Here is a 22,132-nt window from a genome sequence, read left to right as displayed (position 1 = left end):
TTTTAAATTTTCACTCGAAATTATCTTTATCAAATTAATCTAGCTCAGCATCTAACTCATCTTCTATTTGCTATTATGTTAACTAGTCTTTTTACACTACAGATTATTACTACACTCGCTTTTACGAAAGTACCTGCATATCATATTCAATACCCTCCTTTATTTTCATGAAACTTCCATGAGCCCTATCCTCTGACTAGCTTATAATGTCTTCAATTCTCTATTTATAAGCATCAAGTTTCATTTGATCAATTTCCTTTAGCGCGTCCTGATATTTTTTGGCGATATCAACCAGCTCTTGATATGCATTAGGCTGAAACTGAGACTAGTCGATTCTAGAGAGAATTGTGGGCGTTGCCGGCTTCGATTTCGTCAGCTTACTCACAGCCTGAACCTGCCTAATAACAGCATTTCTTGACCCCTGTGTGGGCGGTTTACTTATGACTTTCGGTTGCTTGGTCGAGTTCATTTTGCCTCTGGTTTTTACAACTTCCTCGTCAGTGGCGGGATCCGCTCCAGCCAGTGAAAGCTCCCGCTCCACCTCGTTCACCTGCGTAAAGAGGGCCTCCGTGGTGTCGTAGAAAACTACCTGTGGAAACGCCGCAGAGATGAGGCGCCGCTCGATGTCCACTCCAGAAATGGATATTCGTTTCAGGAGTTTTGGTAGATATGCAGGGTCGATGAAAATTGGATTGAAGGCCAGGTTCAAGTCTTCAATGTTGGTCATCGAAATGTCTGGCAGAGACAGGATTTTATTCTGGGCCAGATTAAGTGATTTAAGCAGCGGGAGCAGCTCGAGGGTGATAACGCTTATTTCGTAAATGTTGTTACACTATAGGCTGGCCGTTACTAGCTCGGAGCACATGTCCAGTCCGTCAATTTTGGAGATATTTTGTTGCATCAAATCCACATCTTGGAGCTGCATTATCATCGAGATCAACTCTTCCTGAGTCTTATTAGCTGATGGAAATTGCTTCTTCAGGACAGTAACTGATACCGGCTTGTCAAAATTCGTGTGCATCGATGCCATAAATATAAATATTAAATTAAATATAAAATAAAATAAAATAAAGTTTATAATTTTTCAATCCAAAGCATTCTCTGCTTCCATGATCATTTTGTAATCAATACCTTTATACTTCACGATTTGAGACCTCATTTGCTGCATAATTTATTGGTTTAGAGATTTTGTTTCTTTATTGAGCTTCTAGCTTTCACGAGATTAAATTAGCCTTAATACACTTCCTTGTGCTTTTTCGAGATCTCTTAGTCTTAGAAGCTCAGTCTAAGCATATTTCAGTGATTAATCGTGTCTTTATATTTGCATAAATTCTTATATCTATCTCATCCAATGAATTCTGTGCTTGTAGCTTTCTTCAATCTTGTCCCAGTAGTCAAATACAAATTAAAATGCAGATTCTAGCATATTTCCGATTTTATTATCTGGAAGAGAAATAGGCGGTAAGTTTTCAAATATTTCTTATTGCAATTACTCATTCTCCAAATGATCCTCCACTATATGTCTGATTTAATTTTTCTTTTCTTCTAATTTCACAATCTCATATGATTTTTCGAGATTTTGTACTTATTCACGTATCGGTGATACACTTTATTACTACTTATTAATATTAATATCATGCTGTGGTGTCCTAAAAATACTGCTACTTAACTATTTTTCTGTCTATTAAACCTAACTATTAAATCCAAAATGTCCTTTATCTAAAATTTAACTGCTAAGAAGGTTCTATATTACTTTCACACTATCATTCTCATATTAAATAGATCTGCTCATTTAGTCCTTAGCCATTTTTTCTGCAGTTTAACTAGTAACTTAAAGTTCAATGATACGTTACTCTAACGTTTCTTTTTGTATAAAGAATTTTTCTCTTTAGATATTTAACTCATCAGTCATTTCTTACTATTTTTTCTTTAAATTTTATACATTCACCTTCAAATTAGCAACTTCCCGACTGTGTAAATTATGTATATTTTAAATTTCTTTTTTATGTTTAGTTTCTAAGACTTTCAGCTTTGAAGTATTTTCTAAATTTTCTTTCAACTGTTGAACTTCTGCCAGTTTCACTCTAAGTTTCTCTTTCTCTTCTTTAACTCTATTTTAAACTTCACTTTCAAGCTCATTTCTAGCTTCAAACAATGATTATTTATAAATTTATTTTCTTAAATCCTAAGTTAAAGCCTCTCTTTCCTCAGCAGATAATGCTCCTAAGTAGTTAGTTCTAATTTCTGCAACAATTTGCGGCCGTAACTCGATTTATAATTATTATTTAAGTTGTACAATTAATTTTTCTCTAATTCGTCTTTCAGCTTCACTTCTAAGTTCATTTTTAGCTTTTTCCTCTGCAGATTAAAGTTATTACTCCAGGGAATAAATTTAATTCTCCTATTCTTTGATAACATCCATATATACATTAATCTAATCTTCTAATTTGACACAGATTTGACAGCATAGTTATTAGTCAGTAAATGTATCAATTTGGTTTATGAAATTATCAATGTCGGACATTTTGGAAATAATATTTTATATTATCGTATAATATTTAATTATTACTATTAAAGATAAATTCACAAAATACGGAGATCTTCTAATGATGACTATTTTAGGGCTGCACAAAGAGACACAACTATTGAAACAAATCTAGATTCAATATTATCAGGCTATAATTTAAGTGATGGTGTTCGAACAATAGCTCCTATAGAGCCCAACAATGCTTTTAGTTTTCCTTCAAACTTACTAAAAGTTTCTGATGAAATCTTAGTTGCCTTTGTTATTTCTGAATAGCAGTTCGCTGAAACTAACATAGTAGCAAAATAGATGCATAAATAATTATCATCTGACTCGAATTCTTGGAAATCCTCATCAGGTCCAACATAATAAGATTGTTCTAAAATACATCTTGCTTTTTTCTAGATAAATAGAATAAACTTTTCTCCACTTTATGTGATCTAAAAATTTCTAAAGAAAATAAATGAACGTGATTCGGACAGTATATTCCTACAGACAAGGCTTGTTTGTATATCGTATGTACAATCTTATAAAACTTAATTTATCCAAACAGTTTGTTTTACACATTATAAAAAGTCAACCACTAATACAGGAACTTATCTATCAGTTATTCGCACCAACTCTTAAAAAAGTACACCTTATGGTCCATTAACCTAATGTGTTTACGACGGCAATACTGCTAGAACGCTACCTAATAAATTTGAGCTGAAATTCTCGATGAGACTTAATTATTATGTAGATCTAATATTAATATACTAACAGTTAACGCAAAAGAATAGATCAACATGTCTTTTTTATTAAAGGTCTAGTAATAATGCAGCAGTCATAGCAGGCAAATTAGGTGATGTGGTGAATGACTATTTACCAAATATTGTAGAAAGAAGTATGATAGTTACTTCTGACACAGATAATATTTAGTGTTGTTTCTATAATTGCTATTACTGAATAATCTACATTTAATTTTGTTAATACCACTAGTTTTATATACTATAAATAATAAATAAGGAAAGAATTGTCAGTGATTAAATTACATTACTATATATCAATTTAATAGGATATATAATTCCTTATAAAATTAAATGTCTAAAAAATGGGAACTTGATGACATGAAGAAGATTTATGAATTATATAAGATTATGGGCCCTCAATGGTAATAATATATACCTCATTTTCCAGAGAGAACTATTTAATAGATTAAACTAAAATTTCACAATAGTGTTAGACGAGGTAAATTATTAGATCCAGATCTTATAAGAAACGAAGAAGATAACGTTTTGATTAAGTTTGCTTAATTTAAGAAGAATCAACATGGCGGAGATAGAAAACTTTGTTACGGTTAATTGACAAATATTATTTATAAATTAGAATTTCTCCCCCATCAGTACAAACAGGAAGATGACTAACTATTTGATTAGTTTATAAAGTTATTAAAGTGATTTCATAATTTAATCACACGAGAAAACAGTATCCATATAATAATGTTATGGATGACTAATATAACCAAATAGTAAATTGTTAAGAAAATATCTATTAAATGAACCTAAAAAAAGCAAAGAATTACCATTAGTGGAAGAACAGGCACTACAGAAATAACAATCGTAGATAGCAAAAATACAGGGTTAAAAGATTTGAAAACTGTTCTTACAATAATGGACCTAGCAACAACACTAATTGCAGTTAAAATATATATAAACCATGTTAGCGGGTTAACTACTTTTCCTTATGCACATCCAACTGTAGTGGAATTCGATAGTAGGGAATAAAACAAACTAATAGCATAGCCATATGAAATTGAGTTTGCTAGTGTTTGGTAGTGTTGAAACTCAAACAAATGTAGCTAGTCAGCGTAGGGATAAATTCGCTACATTTTGTAGATTTTAAATTATACGATATTATACTTATAAAACAATTCAAAACTTTTCAGAAATTTCCACTAAACTATTATGAGGGGTACCTGAGAATTCCATCAAATTTACAGTAAATCTATTTTTAATGTTATTATAGAATTAAAATGCACTTATATTTACCGTTCTTTCGTTCAGTAATGGGAGCTAGGATGCGAATTTTTTAAGTTAAACATGTAAATCAGAAGGACAAAATCTATTCATTAATGAATCTTAGCAGAAAATCATTTAGAGAACTGCAGTAAAATGCATGAAAGAAAATTTATCCGAAAAAGGTTTCTTTAATGAGTTAGCAGCTAATTTTAAAATTGTTTTTTCATTCAAATCGATGTAAGATAAGCACTGAACGATTATACAGGCTTATACACGAAGTATTAAGTTCTCTGATGTATTATAGGATATCTCGAATCTTTATCTTATAATATTTATTAGTGTATCTTTTGGTATAGTGTTTATCAGGTCTAAAAATGTCATTTTAAATTTTGTTCAACTTATTTGTTTTGCCAAAATATATTTCTAAATTTATTATATATTAAGTATATGGTTATATTTCCTTTCCATCATCATGGATAATATTATTTTAGGAACGTTTGGAACTTTATATTTATCATAATTATAAGATAATGGTAACATTAACAAGATAATAGATTTATCTACTGTAAGTTGTGTTTATCATTAAATTAAGTATGAAAATATAGTGAAATTAGCATTTTTAAAATCTATTAATGAGATAGAAATATTATCATTTACATCTTTAAATGATTATACATCTATCTTAATAAAAATTTAGGATAACCCAATTAGTTTTTAATTGTCACCTAAGGGTAATTTTGTTACTGTTATTTATAGAACATATTATAGTGTTTTAGATTTATCTGGTAATTCCATTCTATCTGACCTCAAAATTATTGATATAAAGCATGTGGGTTAATTTAACTCAAATGAAGAATAATTCACATTCTAAGATGAGATCTATATTAAATCTCTAAATTTAATAACTGAAGAAACAGAGATTGTTCACACTGCTATTCCACCACAGTAAGGCACTGATAAAAAGCCTACTTAGCAGCCAAGATTAATTTAAATAACATATTGTAAAGATGTACTTGTTATTGCATCTGCTTATATATCTCAATAAGACCCTGGCTATATTCGTGTTTATAAAAACTAGTGTGAAATTATAAAAAAGATTCTTCAAAAAGCAGATAGCTTTGTGTTCCTCAACTCGAAGCTTCATTCTTGGTTTATAGCTACAGTAAAAGTAGAAATAGATAGAAATAGCAAATAATATAATTACTACGGTACCCGCTAGTTGTTCCTTTTCGACCTCATTTCGTTTAAGCAAACTAATTTATCTCTATAATCTTAACAAGTTCATGGACTTGATACAATGCTTATTTCACCCACCATTGAGCATCTTTTTTACATCATAGATAAGATTCCAACACAGATAAAAATGGCCGAACTGAAAACGACTTAAAATGCAGTTGCTATAACGGATCTTTCCCTCTCATATAAAACTAATATAAACTCGCTGACTCTAGGAAAGAATCAGTTTATAATTCGCGGCGAAGCTGGAATGGACGGAATTTGTTACTCTTGTAGAATTGGTCCTGGGAAGTTGTTGGATCAGCAGATTCAAATTTCAGGAAAGGAGAAAATTCTCTACAAAACACACTGTTAGTTCAGCTCCAATGACATGTTTCTATTGATGGGAACACTTGCTCCTAGACTGAACGTTGATAATGGAATAAGTGTTAGGGGATTGGATTTGAAAGAGATTTGGTCTATCGAGATTCCAAAACTACAGGTTATGACATTGTTACGCCGAGGCGACGATTGGGGAATTTAAAATGTGGCAGTTTGCGTGGCTTAGGAAAATCTAAATATTGAAAATGCTAAAGCAGTATAGAAGAATGTATATGTGCCATAAGGTATGCTTGCACATCAAGAGGCTGCAAAGACAGACAAAGGGGAATCTAAAACAGTTTCACTTTTTTGATTTAATTCATTATTGTATAATATATAACAATCCTTTCCTTTTCACATTAAAAAATGTGGGAGATACAACAGGCAATTTACGAGTTTAGTGACAATATATATATTTCAGTACTGCAAATTATAGCAGTTTATCAGACTTATTTGTCATATTTTTCAACGGTTCGGTATAATAGCCATCTAGATTTTATATGGGTTTGTGTTGTAAAATTTATCACAATTTTCTTCTAGGTCATAATAATTTATTTGGTTAAAACTAAGCCATCTATGTAAACGTTTAAATTACAGCAAGTAAGCCTTCTGGTGGCTTTTTTGGATTTTGCACTTTTTTATGTCCTGAAAAAGGAGAAACAAGATGTTCTTGCCTAAGTAATTTACATTATATAATTATTTTTGCTTATAAATACTAGCAAAACTGTTCTTATTTTGTAAATATTTTATGTTGCTATTCTTTCTTATCTATTAGCAGAAGTTTTTAATGCTAATTCAACTTCACATGAATTTATTTTAGTTATTGTACTAGTTTTCAGCTAGTTTTGTTTGATAATGTTAATAAAACAAAAAATGCTAGTAGAAATATATAATTAATAGCCAGTAATTAATGCAATGAATTAAATGGCTTCTACATTGATGACATCTTTTGTAAATGCTTTGCCTTCAAAACTTTTACCTTTGATATTATAGTCAAAAGAACTTCCGTGTGATATAGTTCCGCAAGTTATTTACATTTATATTCATTTAAAAACATAAGATGAGCTTTTGGTAAATCCAGAATCAGATGAAGCAATTGAATATTTATCACGTATTAATAGTTTCTATTGTATTCTAGACTTTTTAACAGATATTTGTGGTGTTTAAAAAATTAAATCTTCGTATTCTTATTACATGGCATGTACAGGAGCATAATATTTTCTTGAGTCAATGAATGGATAAATTCCAGAAACATCTTATTCATCTCAATACTAATAATAGAAACTAATGACATTTTTCGCTTTGTCGGCATAAGAAGTTGCAAAAGCATATTAGTTAGAATGTGCATGTGGTATCACAAAAGGAAATATAGTGGTAGGGGTTTTAGGGCTAGGATCAGCTAACGTAAACTTAGATACTTATGGTGATACCATTAATACTGCCGCTCGTATAGCACGAAATGCAGATAGAGGAGTTCATATAGCGATTGATAGTTTTATTAATTGTCCTCCATAACATAAAGATTTTACTAATAGAAATGACTAAGATGATAATCTTTTAAAATAATATTTAGGCAGAGGTGATATTTATAATTAAGCTAAATAATACTTGCTGTTATCTTAGCCATATTATCTTTTTGGAAAGTCTACTGTTAAACAGTATAAAGGTAAAGGTAATATAAGAACAATTGAAATTTTTAAAGAAAAATAATTTATCGAAATGATTTATATAGCATTTAAAAAAGCATATATCCCATTCACCCATGATGTAATGGTTACTCATCAATAAACTTCACCCGATGAATAAGACTTAGATTTAATCACTAATTATTTTTCAGGCAGTGTAGATGAAAATGATTTTAACGATGATTATGATTTAATTAATATTGTTCAGTAATAATCATTTACATAGTCCAATAATTCTTTGTTAGATTTATTATAATTTTCATTTTAATCTAAAGAGCTAGAGCAAATGCTTAATAAAGACTCTCCAGTTGAATCAGCATTAAGTGTTATATTAACTAAAAAATCAACATTCAAATTACCCTCATCAATTTCAGTCTAATATGCTAATTTTTCAGATTGTTTTTTTAATAGTAATTTTCCCATGATAGCTGATAGATAACTTTAGCTTGATGAGGATCCTTAAGGTATGACAAAAGTCTAAAATTTATAAGAATCATGCCAATCCTCTTCTGAAGATTTAGAAATTATAAAAAAGAATAGTAATATATTAGCAGGAAAATATTCCAGTAATTAATTGAGTATAAACCAGGATACCCCAACATCAGCTTTAAAACCTTAATTTAATAACTTCCTTGAAATGGCTAGACTTACTAATCTCAAAAGAGACTAAATTTGTATCCAAGAAAAATTTAATGAAGAAGTTTTAGAAGATTAATCATAAAGCTTTAGTGGGGTTGTCACAATGCATCTAAATGACTCGCTTTAATCTGAGTTTGAAGATTCATTTTTTTAACCTGCTGTAAATTTATCAACTAAATTTGGCGAGTAACTTTAACTAGAAGGGGAAATTAATACCAGCACAATCAAAATTTAACCTAGTGCAGAGAGTATCAGTTAAGAGTATTAATTTCCAGTGGATTAATAACCTATTTTTAATATGCAGAATAATTCCAAAGATAATGTTGAAGTTAATAAAGACTAAGAAGTTTTTGGTGATGAGTATCCTGTTGATCAAGTATTTGAAAGATTATTTTTTTCGTACGATCGTTAGTATAATTCAGTTATGATTTAGAGATTTTTAAAATTTATTGCACTTATTAGTTCACTTAGTTCAGAAATTTAAAAATAGTATTCTAAGAACAAATCATATTTATTAATTAATATTCAGTCTACTAATCAGTGGATGTTTTTTATTACCACGTTATTTTTAGCATTTTCTACTTTTACAGAAATTTTAATTATTATGAATTCACATATAGTCAATACAAAAATTTAAATAATGTTTATTGAAGTTAGTCTATAAAATGCACTTTATTACCCATAATATTTTTAAATGATAATACTAATCACAAACATATCTATAATAACACAGTTAATGTTAACTATTAGAAAGCAAAAGAAGAAAAATGTATTCTAGAATATTAAATCTTATGATTAAGTTAAAAGTGTTGGCCAAATTTACTTCTATAATTTATTAGGGTTTTTTGCACTATTTTGCGTAAAATCGTACATTATTTTAAATTAAAACATTAATGTTTACCTTTCTAATAACCTTCAAATTTCATTATTAACACTTCAGATATTATAAATACTTGTCTTTATTATATCTTAATTTTCATTCATTACAATGCCATAATTTTTTATATCCAGAACATTTAGTGTGACAACAATGTTTATTTTCATATTTTTAGTAGTGTTTTTACAGAAAGAAACATTCTTAGCATCTTTTATGTTTGTTGTTTATTTAATTATTGTAGTTGCATTATTTCCACTCATTAAATTATATTTTGGAAACATTTTGATTAATATTAAGGCTATTTAACAAATTAACAACGGAAGATAATTACTAAGATCAGTATTGCCACATATCACTATAGATTCATTATTAGCTACGTCATCACCAGAACTATTAAAAAGATTACTACACTCTTTTCCATTTTTACATAAGTACTAAGATACTTTATTATTATTAAAAAATATGGGAATTAAAGAAAATAATAAAAAACTACTAAAATATCAATCTTAATCTATACTATCTGAGGAAAAAAATTAAGATATATCAGTAAAATTATATCGAAAATTCAATGACTACTTGTCTCTACCAAACACAAAAAATTTAACATAAACACGGCCCGTTATTAATTTTGATAATGTAGCTTATTTAAATCTTGATATTGCAAATTTCACATAATTTTCAACATCAATAACTGTCGAATAGATGATGAGCTTTTTAGATAATTTATTCCATAAATTTGATACCAGAATCTCAAAAGCCAAAAATTTAATTTAAATTAAAATTTCTGGTGATTCTTATGAACTAATGTCATTGCCATGTACTTTAAAGATATATACTTAAGACTACAAAGAAAAAGCAACATTTGAAAAATAATTACCTGCGCATTTATAAAAGTTATTTAAAACTCCATCAGAATTAAGAAAGTCGTATGATGCAATAGTTATTCTTTTAGCAGTAGGACTGGGATTTATTCATGACTGTAAAGAGACAATGAGAAAAATGCATCCATAATTTGAAAATTTGGTATCACTTCGTGTGGGTATTGCATATGGTAATGTTATCGGATCCCTTTTAGGTCATAAACTTTGCAGATTTGATGCTTTTGGAAAAGTACCTAAAGAAGCAGACACAGTTTAGTCTAATGCTAGATTAAATTCTGTAGCTGTAAGTTAGTTAGTTTTTGATATTATTAGCTATGGAAAAGCTGAATTTTAAGGTCATTTATACGATGTTATAAGTTAAATGGAAGTTAATATAGGGAAGGCTATTGAATTTACTTCGGAATATGTGGATTTTGACTACTTCATTTCTAATTAGTAAATATGTGTGTAATAAATATTAAGTGCTACTGGTCATGGTGGATAAGCAACAAATTCTGAAAGCTGTAGAGATTCTAATAAATGATAACCTGCATTGAGTTTTATTTATTATATATGTATATTTTAATAATTATTAATTTTCATAACATTATATTACTGAGTCTTAGTTAATTTGTATTATTTTAGAAATTATAAATTATCTTGATCGTTATTATAATATATTTATTTTAATATAACAAAAATGAATAAATAATTTATATCCGCTGGTTTAATGATTATAGTTTTATCAATTAGTGTTATAATGCTTCCATAAAGATATATTAGAAAAATAACTCATATAGTTACAGGATTTGTTTTCATTAATTATTTTGTTAATCCGGAATAATGTCCATTAATTTCAGCACTGTATCCTGGAATAGGGTTATTTATTTATCTTATTTGTTTAATAATACCTAATTTTATATTTGTTCCGATTTTGCTCTCTAAAAATAACAAGCCTTACCCATTTGAAATTATAACATATTTTGCTTTAGTAATTGCTTATCCAATTTTTAAATGTGACCATAAATTTGGCATGTCACTATGTGCATTAATTGGTGGTGATGGACTTGCTGGATTTTCTACTTATTTTAAAAGCAAAGCACTGCCATCAAATCCGTAGAAAACTATATTAGGTGTATTTTTAACATTGTTCGGGACCATTATTTGTCAATGGTTTTATGGTGATATTAATATATTTTCCGCATTAGTAGCATGTTTAGGTGAGTCTATACCTGCAATATCAGATAATTTTACAATTACTTTACTAACATATTTGTCATTTTACTCTCCATATAAGGTTTTTATTATGACTATTTTAATTCATATTTCTTCATTTTTAATGATAAAGCGCAAATTAACTAAAAATGGAGCTATAATATCTATTTTTATTTTAGCATTCCATTTATATGTTTCATACAAAGCTCTGCTTGCATTTTTCGGATTTGGAATACTAGGAGTAATTGCAAGTTAATTTAGGAAATAAAAAAGATTGTAGATTGAGAAGACAATTTCTACTGAATTAAAATTGGGTAGAAGTGCTTGGCAAGCTTTTGATAATTCAATTGCAAGCATCATTTGTTTAATATTTTACTTAATTACTAAAAATGAGAAATTTATCACTGCCAGTGTAGCTGCATCAGCAGAGTGTTTAACCGACACGTTTGGTTCAGATCTTGGTTGTGTACTATCAAATAGGACATATCATCCCATTACATTTAGGTAAGTTAAAACTGGAATTAATGGAGGAATTAGCATTGAAGGGACATTATCTGGATTTATTGGGGCGCTTATTATTTGCATGTGCGTATTTGTTGATTATAAAGGGATGAGAGAGTTTTGGTGGATATTTTTTGCTGCAATTATTGGTTCTTATTCCGATTCCTTAATTGGAATGTATTTGTAATATAGTGGTGAATACGACAATGGCGTGGTTACTACCCCGATTGACGGCTCAGTCTCAATAGGAGGGATTAATTTCTTCAGCAATGGCGCAGTGAATGTTGTAGCTAGCTTTATCAGCGCTTTGGTCATTATTATCTTTTATTGAGTGAATTAAGAACATTGACTATTTTTATCTTATGGTTATTAATTAAGATAAATTATCAATATAATATACTATCATATATTACTATATTAATTTAATAAATTTTTAATTTAGATTATTATACAGTAAAACCTATATCGCCCCAAACATGGAACCGCCAATCCTGCCTCCGCTGAACCTCCCTATTTCGACATTTTTCCTCGATGTGCTCAAAAACCAGTCACATTCGAAGCAAAAATTCACTGCGCTCCCGCTGCATTTCTTAGGCCCAAATGCGGTCGTTTCGGACCTTGCGTTTAAGAAACAAATCGCGCTGCTCCAGCGCGCAATCCAGGCCTCCGACCGCCGCGCAAACTTCTTTGGCCGCGCGATCCACGCGGTCACCTGCAACGACCTGCGGGAGTTCTCGCGCGTGCTGGTGTCCTACGACGACGCGTTCGGCAACCAGGCGCAGGTGAACTTGGACCAGCATCTGCGTGAGAACAAGCTGGACCGCGGAATCCAGGTCCAGGAGCTGAAACAGTCGCTGGTCTACAAGTTCAGCACGATGAAAATGGAGCTCAATGAGCAGTGCAGGGCCCCCGGCTGTTTCTGCGTTTTCCGTGAGCAAAATGCGATGGACGCGCACGTTGAAATACACTGCAATACGGATAGTTTCAGATATCGCTGCCACTTCTGCTTCGAGGAAATCTACAGCAAGGAGGGAAGCGCGGGCGAGCTGTTCCAGGACATCTACTTCCACACCCTCTTCGACTTTCTGATGCACGTCCAGGAGCACCGACAGTTCTTGCGCGGCACGCGCGAGCGCGAAACGCAGTGCCCTCTGTGCGACTTCCGGACCTTTGACAAAGGCCAGGCGGCATTACACGGGGAGGACCACCTGCCGAGCGACAAAAATGATCAGGCGAAGCTGTTCAAGAAACTGAATATCAAAAAGTGACTCATTCGTTTAAGTTCACATTGAACTAGAAATCAGCACCTTTCTGCTGAAATTGCGCGTTCGCAGTTACGCGAAACTGATACAAGGACCCGTCTAGAATACCAGTTAAAAATGTGGCAAAAATGAGCTGCTACTGAGCGTCTAAGGTGCTGTAAATTGGCAGGGATTTGAAGGCAGTCGAATACCTGTTTACTTCAGTTTTGTCCTCAATAAATACGATTAATACTGATTTGGCTGGGTCTAGCTGTTACAATATAGAAGATGCAAAGCTAGTAAGCTCGTTATCGTTTTGTGGATATTTTAAAGACGCAGAGATAAAAATAGCAATTCTCATTCCCATATTAAAACCAATTTAATAATGTGAGTTGTTAACAGCTGGTACATCAAAAATAAGCTATAATAGGAAATCAGATAAGTGATTTTTGTTTTACATTAATAAAGTAGTAAAATTATTATATAATAATATAATAAATTGATCACATAATAGCAAAACCATTTTCTAAAGCAGAAGAAACGCATGTTTTTATATAATCTTTCAGCTCATCTTCAGAAAGCTGTAAAGAGTATCCTAAAGGAATATCTGCTTAATTAAAGCAGGTATGGAATTAAATTAATCTTCTCTCGTACTAGCCATTTGCGAGCTTATTTTCTTTAGAAGGCTTGATAAACATAAAGGTAAGTTCCGTACCTCTCAAGCTACGTTATCCAGTGCTAGCAAATACAAACTCTAATAGTTCTTTATGACTGAAAAATTATGAATCTGTTAAAAGTTTTTTAAAACTATTTAATATTTTGATTTTTTCATCAACTAATTCTTGTTCTAGTTCAATCTATGCTATATTTCTAGAAATAAGAGAAGAAACAATCTCCTCTCTGTTAATATATTCTTCATCTGCAGGTACAAAAGTCATTAACTCTGATAAGTCTTACCAGGAAATTATATCAAAGCAGATATCAATTTACTACGCCATTACTTATAGTTCTAAAGCCACAGGTGTTACCATCGATGTAGCAAATGGATGTCTGAAACCGTTTCTAAACTCTGAGTATGCTTTTCCTAAAGACTAACCAGACGATAGTTATTTGAATGCTAACTTAGCATACTTTTTGATATTATCCTAAACTCCCAAATTAATACCTTGCTTTTATAATTCCTCAACAATTTTTGGATGAACTCCTAGCATATCTAAATCAGTTTCCTCTCCTTTGCTAGCAGTCATCCAAATTTAATAATATTCTTTGTAATACGTCTAAATTTCTTCCATTGTAAGAGGATAAAGTAATTCTTAATAAGGTTTCGTTCCATTAATCTTAAACATAGGGTCTGTTTCGTATCTGCTCTAATATTTTCTTATCACCTCATCATCAAAAAATAAGCGTCCTCCAACCAAGGATTTCCAAAAATTTTAATGTAAAAAATCCGGCATTCTTCCACTATATATTAAACAAAATGAAAATATTCTTCCTAAATAATATAAACATGATCTTTTATCAGTTAATCTAGGATAGATTGAAGAAGAAGTTTGACAGTTATAACCGTTATAGTGAGGTACTAATATTGTCTTTTAATTAAGATTTATAACTTTCAATAAACTTGGGCTATTTGGATTATCTTCATTGAGTTCATCGAAGTGTAGGTCCCTGTTACCAAACTTTTCAGCCTTCTTAATTTCAAATAGGACATCATTCGTTATTGGCAATTCACTTAATAAATCATCAAAAAGTATTGTAAGTGTAGTTCTCCACATGCCACCTGCATCTACTCCTTGTTAATTTTTATAATGGAATCTAATAGCTGCAGAAAGAGGAGTGATACTAGTAGCATCTGCCAAGATCTAAGGTAAAAATGGTATATCTGAATCTATTTCAGATAAATAGCTATGCCTTGGGTGGTGCTGCAATTCATGAATTAATGCAATAAGTCTATTTTTAGCCAACTCTGGCTTAAGGTCTCCAATCAATGTACTAGTGGATGATTAACCACATAATTCTGCTGGTTTTTCTGTATTACCAAAGTATGGTAACTCATAAGACTCCAAAAATGCTACTAGATTAGGCATTTTTTTACACAAATAGTCACGTAAAGGCAATTAATCTATTGGAGATTTGAGGACAGATTAAGTATCAGGTTTCACAAATATTTACATATGTTATAAAAATGTTTACCATATAGTTTATCTATCAAATCTAATAAATTCATAATGATTTAATTAAAATTCTAAAACTTTTTTCAAAGTCAAATGTTTAAGACTTAAAAATCCACATTTAAGAATTGTAAATATTGCTAATATTTATTCATTCATAATATTATTTTTGGATACACAGAAATACAATAACTATGGAGTCTATGCAGATCTAGAAATAAGTTTAATTAATGTAACAATTTTATCTGTTAGACTTAGCATGTGTTTATATTTATTAGCATCTTCACCTAAAACCTCTCCTAATTATATTACTTATTCTACTTAAGAAGATAATGGCTCCACTAATAATAATCCTGCAGATATAACTTACATTAATATAAATTACATTACATAATCCATTTTTAAATTTGAATGAATAAAAAGAAGTAAGGGTGGCAGATCTTATAGTTCTATTCTACCTAAAGGAACTGCAGGAATTAAGAATTCACAGGATTTATCGGCTTCAGCTGGTATTTTAACAAGAATATTATTAGTAGAAAATGAATGAATAAATAAAACTCTATGAGGTATTGAATCATAATAGTCTTCAGAAACCTTTTAAAGATATTCTAAAAATGATATCATCAACCTTTAATGATATTGGGATAGTTATGATACAGGTTCAAAATCTTTTGGAATATCAAAAAACAGTTAATAAAATGGTTATTAATTGATATAAATTAAAGAATATGAATTAGGGTTCTTAAATTATTATTTTTTATCCCTTGTGTCAATCAGTAATATAACCAACTGCTAAGGTGTGACTAATGTATAATAACCATCTTTAAAAAATGTTAAGTCTTGTCCCAATTCTCGAATTGCTAATAACTTAATTAACTAAACAGAATTATCTAATGGAATTCCAGATATTCTAAGAATTTCATTAGCTACGTCTGTTAATAATTATATATCTGGGATTTACGGCTAAAATTAAGAAACTTAAGGAGATAAAGCTTAAATATTGACCTTAACTTTTTAGACATAGTTTAAAAAATATTCAGATTTCATAAATTACGTAGCTATATAAAGGTTTTCAGATAATCTATTTAGATTATACTTCATTGTATTTTTAATACAGTTAAAAGTGTAGACTCCTGTTGTTTTAGAAATTATTTATTCAATATCAAAACTAATCACAAAATCTTATTTAGCTTATATTGATAGTAATAACTACTAAAATTAATCATGTAAAGTTTTATCTTTATTTTTTATTTTTCCTAAATTCTATTCTATGTATGATGCTAATTTGTCAAAATCTTCATTTACAAGTATAAACGATAGCTATATAGTATATTCATGATCGTAGCTCCTCTCATTCAATAACTTGAATTAAGTTTAAATTATTTACTACAAGTAGAGAATATTGATAAAATAATTAAGTGGTTTGATATTGAGATCATACACTTCATTTGACTATGTCATCGCAAACAAAAGGTTATTCAAATTACTAGGAACAAAATATTGTACTGCAGCTTGGAGTAGAGCTTGAATTGAAGCATTAATTTTCTATTTATCTTTAGATATATTATTCAAAACTTATTCAATTGATATACCTTGCTATGGTACTATGAATTACTGTTTCTGAAAACTATATGTAGGGTAAACTAGTTATTAAGTTTTAGACATTTTGAAGTGGTAAATCATTAAATTATTATATTGTAGTGTTACTTATAAAGAGGAAATGAATAAAATGTAAATCACTCAGATCATAAATGTCTTATGAAGCTTAAGAATATCAGAGATTGCACTCTCTTTATCACCATTTCTTAATTTTGAAAGTATACTTTGACTAAACTCAGTTATGTTTTAACTAACCGATTTTTATAAATTATATACTTATTTATCAATATTCTCCTCTTTATATTTTAATTATGAATAATATTCAGAGCTTTGATTTTCATAATTTTAAATTCTATGTTTACAATCATTAACATATTATTTTAATTTGCTTTTATGAGAATCTTCATTTTCAATTTTTTATTTTAAAATTGTATTCTCTTAGTCCAATATATTAACTTATTTTTATAGCTCATTTATACTTGCTATTAAACTATTTTCATTAGCAATTCGTGTTTCAATATCGTCTCTAGCCATTTTTAATAGTTATTCTTATTTTAATATTTTTTCGTTTATTTATTCGGTTGCATTTTAATATTCATTTAAAAGTTACTATGCTTCTTTAATTTATTAATTTTTACTTTTAATTTCCCCAACAATTTTCTAAAATATTAACTATGAGTTTTCACGACTATTGCTATCAATAGGGTTATCTATCATACATTCAGTTGCTATTTCATACATTAATCTTTGTAACAATTTTTACTATATATCAAAATTAGAAGATTATTCTGTTAAATCTAGTATTCTTTAATTTTTTTCTTTAATTTAGTTATCAAAAGCTTGAACTCTGGTTTAATATTAATTTAACTCAGTTGATTAGGTTTCTATTTTGGTTTTCTATTCCTATTGATTAGACTCTAACTGAGCTGCTATTTATGACTTTTAGATATTTATCTATTGTAGCTATTATTCAGTTTCTGTAATTTTATCAATAAATGCATCAATTGTCGATTTATCTCTAATATTCAGCTCATTCAATGAATCAATTTACTATTAGTATTATTAAGATTAAAAGGCTTGTTCCTATAATTGAAACGATTATTACTCAAATTTTTGCTTTAGTTCGAAGTAATGTTAATTTACTTAGTTATAATTTTCAATAGAATTATTATTTTCCGATTATAAGCTTTAAATTATAGATTTCTATTTAACTAATTCTTCTTTTGCCTAATTACCAGTATCAACATCTATAATTTAACTTTAAACTTTTTAAGTTTAATCTCTAATATTATTTTCTAATTATTTTAATTACAGTTCATAATTTTAAATTTACTACAATTACGATGTTATTTCTGCAAGTTACCGTTCATTTTCATCGTTAAGCTTGGCTTGATTAAGCTTTATAGTACTATTTTCTTATGATAACTAAATAATTTAGCTTTCTGATGACTGAATATTTACAGCATCTAAATCATGTTATGTTTATAATTCAAATTTAAGTTACTATACAGAATTTAGTTCTACTTCTAATTGTGATGACTTTTATTAATATTATTTCAAATCTTATTATAACTATTATGTAGAAAATCTTAAGTTTTAACATTCTGTTGCATGTTTTTCATTATTTTAAAACACTTGCTAAAAATCATTAAAAACCTTTGTATATTATTCTTATAATTGATCATGTTTTCCGCTTAAAAATTTAAAATCTGATTAAATAGCTCTAAGGTTACGAAGCTCATCATTATTTTAGTTAACTTCTTTTCTATAATTCCCACCCTAGTCATTAGATTCATCTAATAATTTTCTAAGATTCTATTCATTAAGTTTAATAGACTTGTTTTCCTGCTTTAAAAGATCAATCTTTTGCTCTAATAATTTCTACTACTCGTCAAATTATGTTTATAGTTACTTTTTATACTATGAGGTTTGTTATTAATTTTTGAGGTCAATGGAATTGAGTTAGTTAATATACATTGTATCATTAGTGATATTTGAAGGTGTAAATAGACCAGACTAGGAAACAGTATTTTATAACTATCTCGCTGATTTAACCATGGATTCATTATATTCTTTCTGTAAACTATTTAAATCAGTTTCAACTCTAGCATTTTTTTATTACAATTTTATAATTTCATCATTGCGCTGAGTCAAAATGTTCTATAGTGATTCATTCTCTTTTGATAAAATTTAAATGGACTAAGATGCTTTCTATAGCAGCTAGTCTCTTTTTGTAATTTCTAGATCCATTAAATAATTTAAATTTTGGGTAATCAATAAATATTATATAATTATATATATTAATTTGAATATAGTTATTCAGTAAGGATATTATTATATATAAATATTAATCTATCGAATTTTACGCTTCCGCAAAATGTCTGATGATGAAGATGATTATTTAAAATCTATGAACTACCCATTGGTCATCGATTGTGATATGCCTGAAGAAGAAAGAGTCGATGCATTAGAATTTTGCGTTACAGCATGCGAAAAATTTCCAACAGATCCGTCACAATGTGCTAAAGTCATAAAAGATTAGTTAGATAAGAAATTTGGTTAATCTTTCCATGTATGTGTAGGAACAGCTTATGGTTTTGCAGTTGATAATGAACTCCACCATAAATTACATATGGCTTACGGTTTATTAGGAGTTTTGGCTTTCAAAGGGTGATATTATAATAAATATTTCACTAGATATTCATTTAATCTATAATGATTTTAATTTATTCTTTCTACTCAGATGTAAATTCTTATTAAAAGGTTTACGTTTCTGCATAATTGTCTAGTAAGTTAATAGTATCAGCAAATTACTAATGTGTGATATTTTATTAATGTATACTGTTTCCCTAGCTTTTAGAAAATTGAAATCCTAGCATCATTTTTAATATAATATCTTATAATATATTAAAATACACTATCATTCTTCATACAGATCATATGCACTACAGATGCCTAGATTTAAATCTTTAAGTTGCTTACACCATAATTAATGGTCCTAACTTTTAATTTTATTTTTTTCTAGAAGTTCCATTACCTATTCTAGTTTTGGGTTGGGAAATTCAATTTGATAATACGGTATCTCTCCAAAATCTTTTTCTTCTCCTTCAGTATCTGGAACCCATGTATTTTCTTTCGTTAAACTCCACTTTTTAGAGAAAAATAACTCTTTCTAAATAATATGTTTTTGTTGTTCAAATGTTCTTAGTATTATACCTGGCGTAATTCCTCTAAAATAAATGTTTTCTGTCTAAATATTTGTAGTTTATTTAAAATATATCTCTAAATCGAAAATAGAAGGTATATCAAGTCGATAAACTTTGAATTAATTAAAATATTAATTATTATGAATTAAGTTTGTACTACCAATTTCTATAAACACTTGCACACTTTCTAAATTTTAAACAGATTAAATAAATTCGCAGATTTAATCGGTTAATGATTAAACTTAAATATGAAATCCTATTGGAATTTATATTTTATGACCAAGAATTTCATTTTATTACAATTCCTAATTAGCCAACTATTTAATAATTTTATAACAAATTGGAAATTCATCAAATCCTGTTTATTTTAAAGATATGTATTTTGCATTAGACTCTAGTATTGCCGCCTTAATCAATGAACTTTTCCCAACACCACGTAAACCATAAACTAATACTGGTTATTAACACGTCTTATATATTGATGGATACCGCAATGGCTATATAATATTTTTATTCAATGAATAAACTATATTTTAATCAACTATTAGATCTTTTAAGCTATACATTTCTAATTTTTATTCTGAAAAGTATAAATCAAAAACATCCAATTAATCTTCTTTACATGTTTCAATATCATCAGATTCATCTTTAATTTCGATTTATTATATTGTCTGTGTAATTATTTTTATTCTATTTGCAATTATCAGCATTTGATTTTCATTTTTTGTTAGGCGTAATGACTTAACTGCCAATTCAACGCCATGGTTATATAACTGAAATGCAGATCTCATGTCACCATTAAATTCTTTGTCAGAAGCTTGAAACCATATTTCTTCTGCCTGTGCGAAATAGTCAACTTGTTCAGTCTATTTCTTCTTCATTACAACATGTATTATTTATTGATGTTATATATTAATTTAAATACTTTCCATATTAATTGTAATATTGATATTATATAATATATTAAGTTATTTATAATAGTTATAAAAACTTCAACTCAAAGTCTTAATCAATCGCTAAATACTGATTCCTATATTACCCCTCTAAATGTCTTCCCCAGATTCGATTGCACTCTCAACTCCAAATTGGATGCATAGAAAATGCACATAATTAGCTATAGTTTTAGCATCTACATGCACTAATTTCTAAATTTAACCTTATAAAAAATCAATCTAGTTTAAAACAATACTTTTTAATACTTTTTCTTCTAATATTATTGCTTCATTTAATATTTATGATTGTTAAATTTATTCAATATCATAAAAATATTTTTCTTAAAGAAAAACTGGTATTTTTTATATTTAAACTTATATTGAAACTCCAAACAGCTGTAGATTTAACTCAGTATGTTTTACATCGTATATTTCTGCAAAGGGTACAAAGTAAATTTGACCATCTTATTAAAGCACTAAAATCGCATGTTGATCAATTTCAAGAATTGTTATAAGTTTTGCCGTAATTTTAACAAATTTTTTTAGTACATAATCTATAAACTCAACTTGTACTGCCTTTTCTGTCCAAAATTTAGGCAAAAACTTCATCAGTTAAAGTTCTTATATTGTGAAAAACTAACATTATACATCTGGTGTGATACGTTATAAATCAATGAAAGAAATAACGAAATCATCATCATTACATTTAACAATACAGTATTTATCATTTTAATAAATTTCTTAAAAATATAAAACACTGCTTTCAAGGATTAATTGCTAATTTTTATCATAGTCATTCGTACGATTAACATATAGAACAGCTTCATCTCTAGAGAATTTATATGGCTTTTAGTTTTTAGCATATTCTAAAGCATTAAATACTATTTAATTTAATGATTTGTTATTAAGATCAATTGAAGTCAAATTATCTCCACATTTATCACAACAAAATTTATTATTTAATATCGTTAAGTCTGTAAGTTATACACCACAATTATAGCAGGATTATGGTCCTAAGCTAAATATATTATTCTGAAGGAAAAAGTTGTCAGGTCCATGATAAATTTAATAGTTCATTTTTGATTTATA

General features: G+C 28.7%; 16 protein-coding genes across 16 annotated transcripts; 6 read left to right on the top strand and 10 right to left on the bottom strand. All coding sequences in view use genetic code 6, as the record gives it.

Moving 5' to 3' along the window:
* Positions 1–10: 10 nt before the first annotated feature.
* SS50377_24412 (uncharacterized protein) lies at positions 11–1,030 on the bottom strand (the record flags this gene model as incomplete). Its single annotated transcript, XM_067908253.1, has 1 exon — positions 11–1,030. One exon carries the CDS (start codon positions 1,028–1,030, stop codon positions 11–13), a length of 1,020 nt encoding a protein of 339 aa, XP_067765227.1.
* Positions 1,031–1,084: 54 nt separating this feature from the next.
* SS50377_24411 (uncharacterized protein) lies at positions 1,085–2,524 on the bottom strand (the record flags this gene model as incomplete). The annotated part of the gene is made up of 1 exon (XM_067908252.1): positions 1,085–2,524. The coding sequence occupies one exon, from the start codon at positions 2,522–2,524 to the stop codon at positions 1,085–1,087; it is 1,440 nt and encodes a 479-aa protein (XP_067765226.1).
* A 59-nt stretch (positions 2,525–2,583) lies between these two features.
* SS50377_24410 (uncharacterized protein) lies at positions 2,584–3,480 on the bottom strand (the record flags this gene model as incomplete). The annotated part of the gene is made up of 1 exon (XM_067908251.1): positions 2,584–3,480. The coding sequence occupies one exon, from the start codon at positions 3,478–3,480 to the stop codon at positions 2,584–2,586; it is 897 nt and encodes a 298-aa protein (XP_067765225.1).
* A 123-nt stretch (positions 3,481–3,603) lies between these two features.
* Positions 3,604–3,960, top strand: SS50377_24409 (uncharacterized protein; the record flags this gene model as incomplete). The annotated part of the gene is made up of 1 exon (XM_067908250.1): positions 3,604–3,960. One exon carries the CDS (start codon positions 3,604–3,606, stop codon positions 3,958–3,960), a length of 357 nt encoding a protein of 118 aa, XP_067765224.1.
* A 2-nt stretch (positions 3,961–3,962) lies between these two features.
* Positions 3,963–4,391, bottom strand: SS50377_24408 (Transmembrane domain-containing protein; the record flags this gene model as incomplete). Its single annotated transcript, XM_067908249.1, has 1 exon — positions 3,963–4,391. The coding sequence occupies one exon, from the start codon at positions 4,389–4,391 to the stop codon at positions 3,963–3,965; it is 429 nt and encodes a 142-aa protein (XP_067765223.1).
* Positions 4,392–4,434: 43 nt separating this feature from the next.
* On the bottom strand, positions 4,435–4,902 carry SS50377_24407 (uncharacterized protein; the record flags this gene model as incomplete). The annotated part of the gene is made up of 1 exon (XM_067908248.1): positions 4,435–4,902. One exon carries the CDS (start codon positions 4,900–4,902, stop codon positions 4,435–4,437), a length of 468 nt encoding a protein of 155 aa, XP_067765222.1.
* Positions 4,903–4,993: 91 nt separating this feature from the next.
* Positions 4,994–6,430, top strand: SS50377_24406 (Eukaryotic translation initiation factor eIF2A; the record flags this gene model as incomplete). Its single annotated transcript, XM_067908247.1, has 1 exon — positions 4,994–6,430. One exon carries the CDS (start codon positions 4,994–4,996, stop codon positions 6,428–6,430), a length of 1,437 nt encoding a protein of 478 aa, XP_067765221.1.
* Positions 6,431–6,483: 53 nt separating this feature from the next.
* Positions 6,484–10,722, top strand: SS50377_24405 (Nucleotidyl cyclase; the record flags this gene model as incomplete). The annotated part of the gene is made up of 1 exon (XM_067908246.1): positions 6,484–10,722. One exon carries the CDS (start codon positions 6,484–6,486, stop codon positions 10,720–10,722), a length of 4,239 nt encoding a protein of 1,412 aa, XP_067765220.1.
* A 156-nt stretch (positions 10,723–10,878) lies between these two features.
* SS50377_24404 (Transmembrane domain-containing protein) lies at positions 10,879–12,225 on the top strand (the record flags this gene model as incomplete). Its single annotated transcript, XM_067908245.1, has 1 exon — positions 10,879–12,225. The coding sequence occupies one exon, from the start codon at positions 10,879–10,881 to the stop codon at positions 12,223–12,225; it is 1,347 nt and encodes a 448-aa protein (XP_067765219.1).
* Positions 12,226–12,370: 145 nt separating this feature from the next.
* On the top strand, positions 12,371–13,162 carry SS50377_24403 (uncharacterized protein; the record flags this gene model as incomplete). The annotated part of the gene is made up of 1 exon (XM_067908244.1): positions 12,371–13,162. One exon carries the CDS (start codon positions 12,371–12,373, stop codon positions 13,160–13,162), a length of 792 nt encoding a protein of 263 aa, XP_067765218.1.
* A 1-nt stretch (position 13,163) lies between these two features.
* On the bottom strand, positions 13,164–13,595 carry SS50377_24402 (uncharacterized protein; the record flags this gene model as incomplete). Its single annotated transcript, XM_067908243.1, has 1 exon — positions 13,164–13,595. One exon carries the CDS (start codon positions 13,593–13,595, stop codon positions 13,164–13,166), a length of 432 nt encoding a protein of 143 aa, XP_067765217.1.
* Positions 13,596–13,638: 43 nt separating this feature from the next.
* Positions 13,639–16,971, bottom strand: SS50377_24401 (uncharacterized protein; the record flags this gene model as incomplete). Its single annotated transcript, XM_067908242.1, has 1 exon — positions 13,639–16,971. One exon carries the CDS (start codon positions 16,969–16,971, stop codon positions 13,639–13,641), a length of 3,333 nt encoding a protein of 1,110 aa, XP_067765216.1.
* A 75-nt stretch (positions 16,972–17,046) lies between these two features.
* On the bottom strand, positions 17,047–19,155 carry SS50377_24400 (uncharacterized protein; the record flags this gene model as incomplete). Its single annotated transcript, XM_067908241.1, has 1 exon — positions 17,047–19,155. The coding sequence occupies one exon, from the start codon at positions 19,153–19,155 to the stop codon at positions 17,047–17,049; it is 2,109 nt and encodes a 702-aa protein (XP_067765215.1).
* A 127-nt stretch (positions 19,156–19,282) lies between these two features.
* On the top strand, positions 19,283–19,579 carry SS50377_24399 (Dynein light chain; the record flags this gene model as incomplete). The annotated part of the gene is made up of 1 exon (XM_067908240.1): positions 19,283–19,579. One exon carries the CDS (start codon positions 19,283–19,285, stop codon positions 19,577–19,579), a length of 297 nt encoding a protein of 98 aa, XP_067765214.1.
* A 246-nt stretch (positions 19,580–19,825) lies between these two features.
* SS50377_24398 (uncharacterized protein) lies at positions 19,826–20,992 on the bottom strand (the record flags this gene model as incomplete). Its single annotated transcript, XM_067908239.1, has 1 exon — positions 19,826–20,992. One exon carries the CDS (start codon positions 20,990–20,992, stop codon positions 19,826–19,828), a length of 1,167 nt encoding a protein of 388 aa, XP_067765213.1.
* Positions 20,993–21,103: 111 nt separating this feature from the next.
* SS50377_24397 (uncharacterized protein) lies at positions 21,104–22,120 on the bottom strand (the record flags this gene model as incomplete). Its single annotated transcript, XM_067908238.1, has 1 exon — positions 21,104–22,120. One exon carries the CDS (start codon positions 22,118–22,120, stop codon positions 21,104–21,106), a length of 1,017 nt encoding a protein of 338 aa, XP_067765212.1.
* Positions 22,121–22,132: the final 12 nt, after the last annotated feature.

The sequence above is a fragment of the Spironucleus salmonicida genome, chromosome 4, assembly GCF_000497125.1.
Source record: "Spironucleus salmonicida strain ATCC 50377 chromosome 4, whole genome shotgun sequence".
NCBI classification, from domain to species: domain Eukaryota; phylum Fornicata; order Diplomonadida; family Hexamitidae; genus Spironucleus; species Spironucleus salmonicida.
The sequence above is the reverse complement of the archived record's forward strand: the minus strand, read 5'-3'. Positions and strand labels throughout refer to the sequence as shown.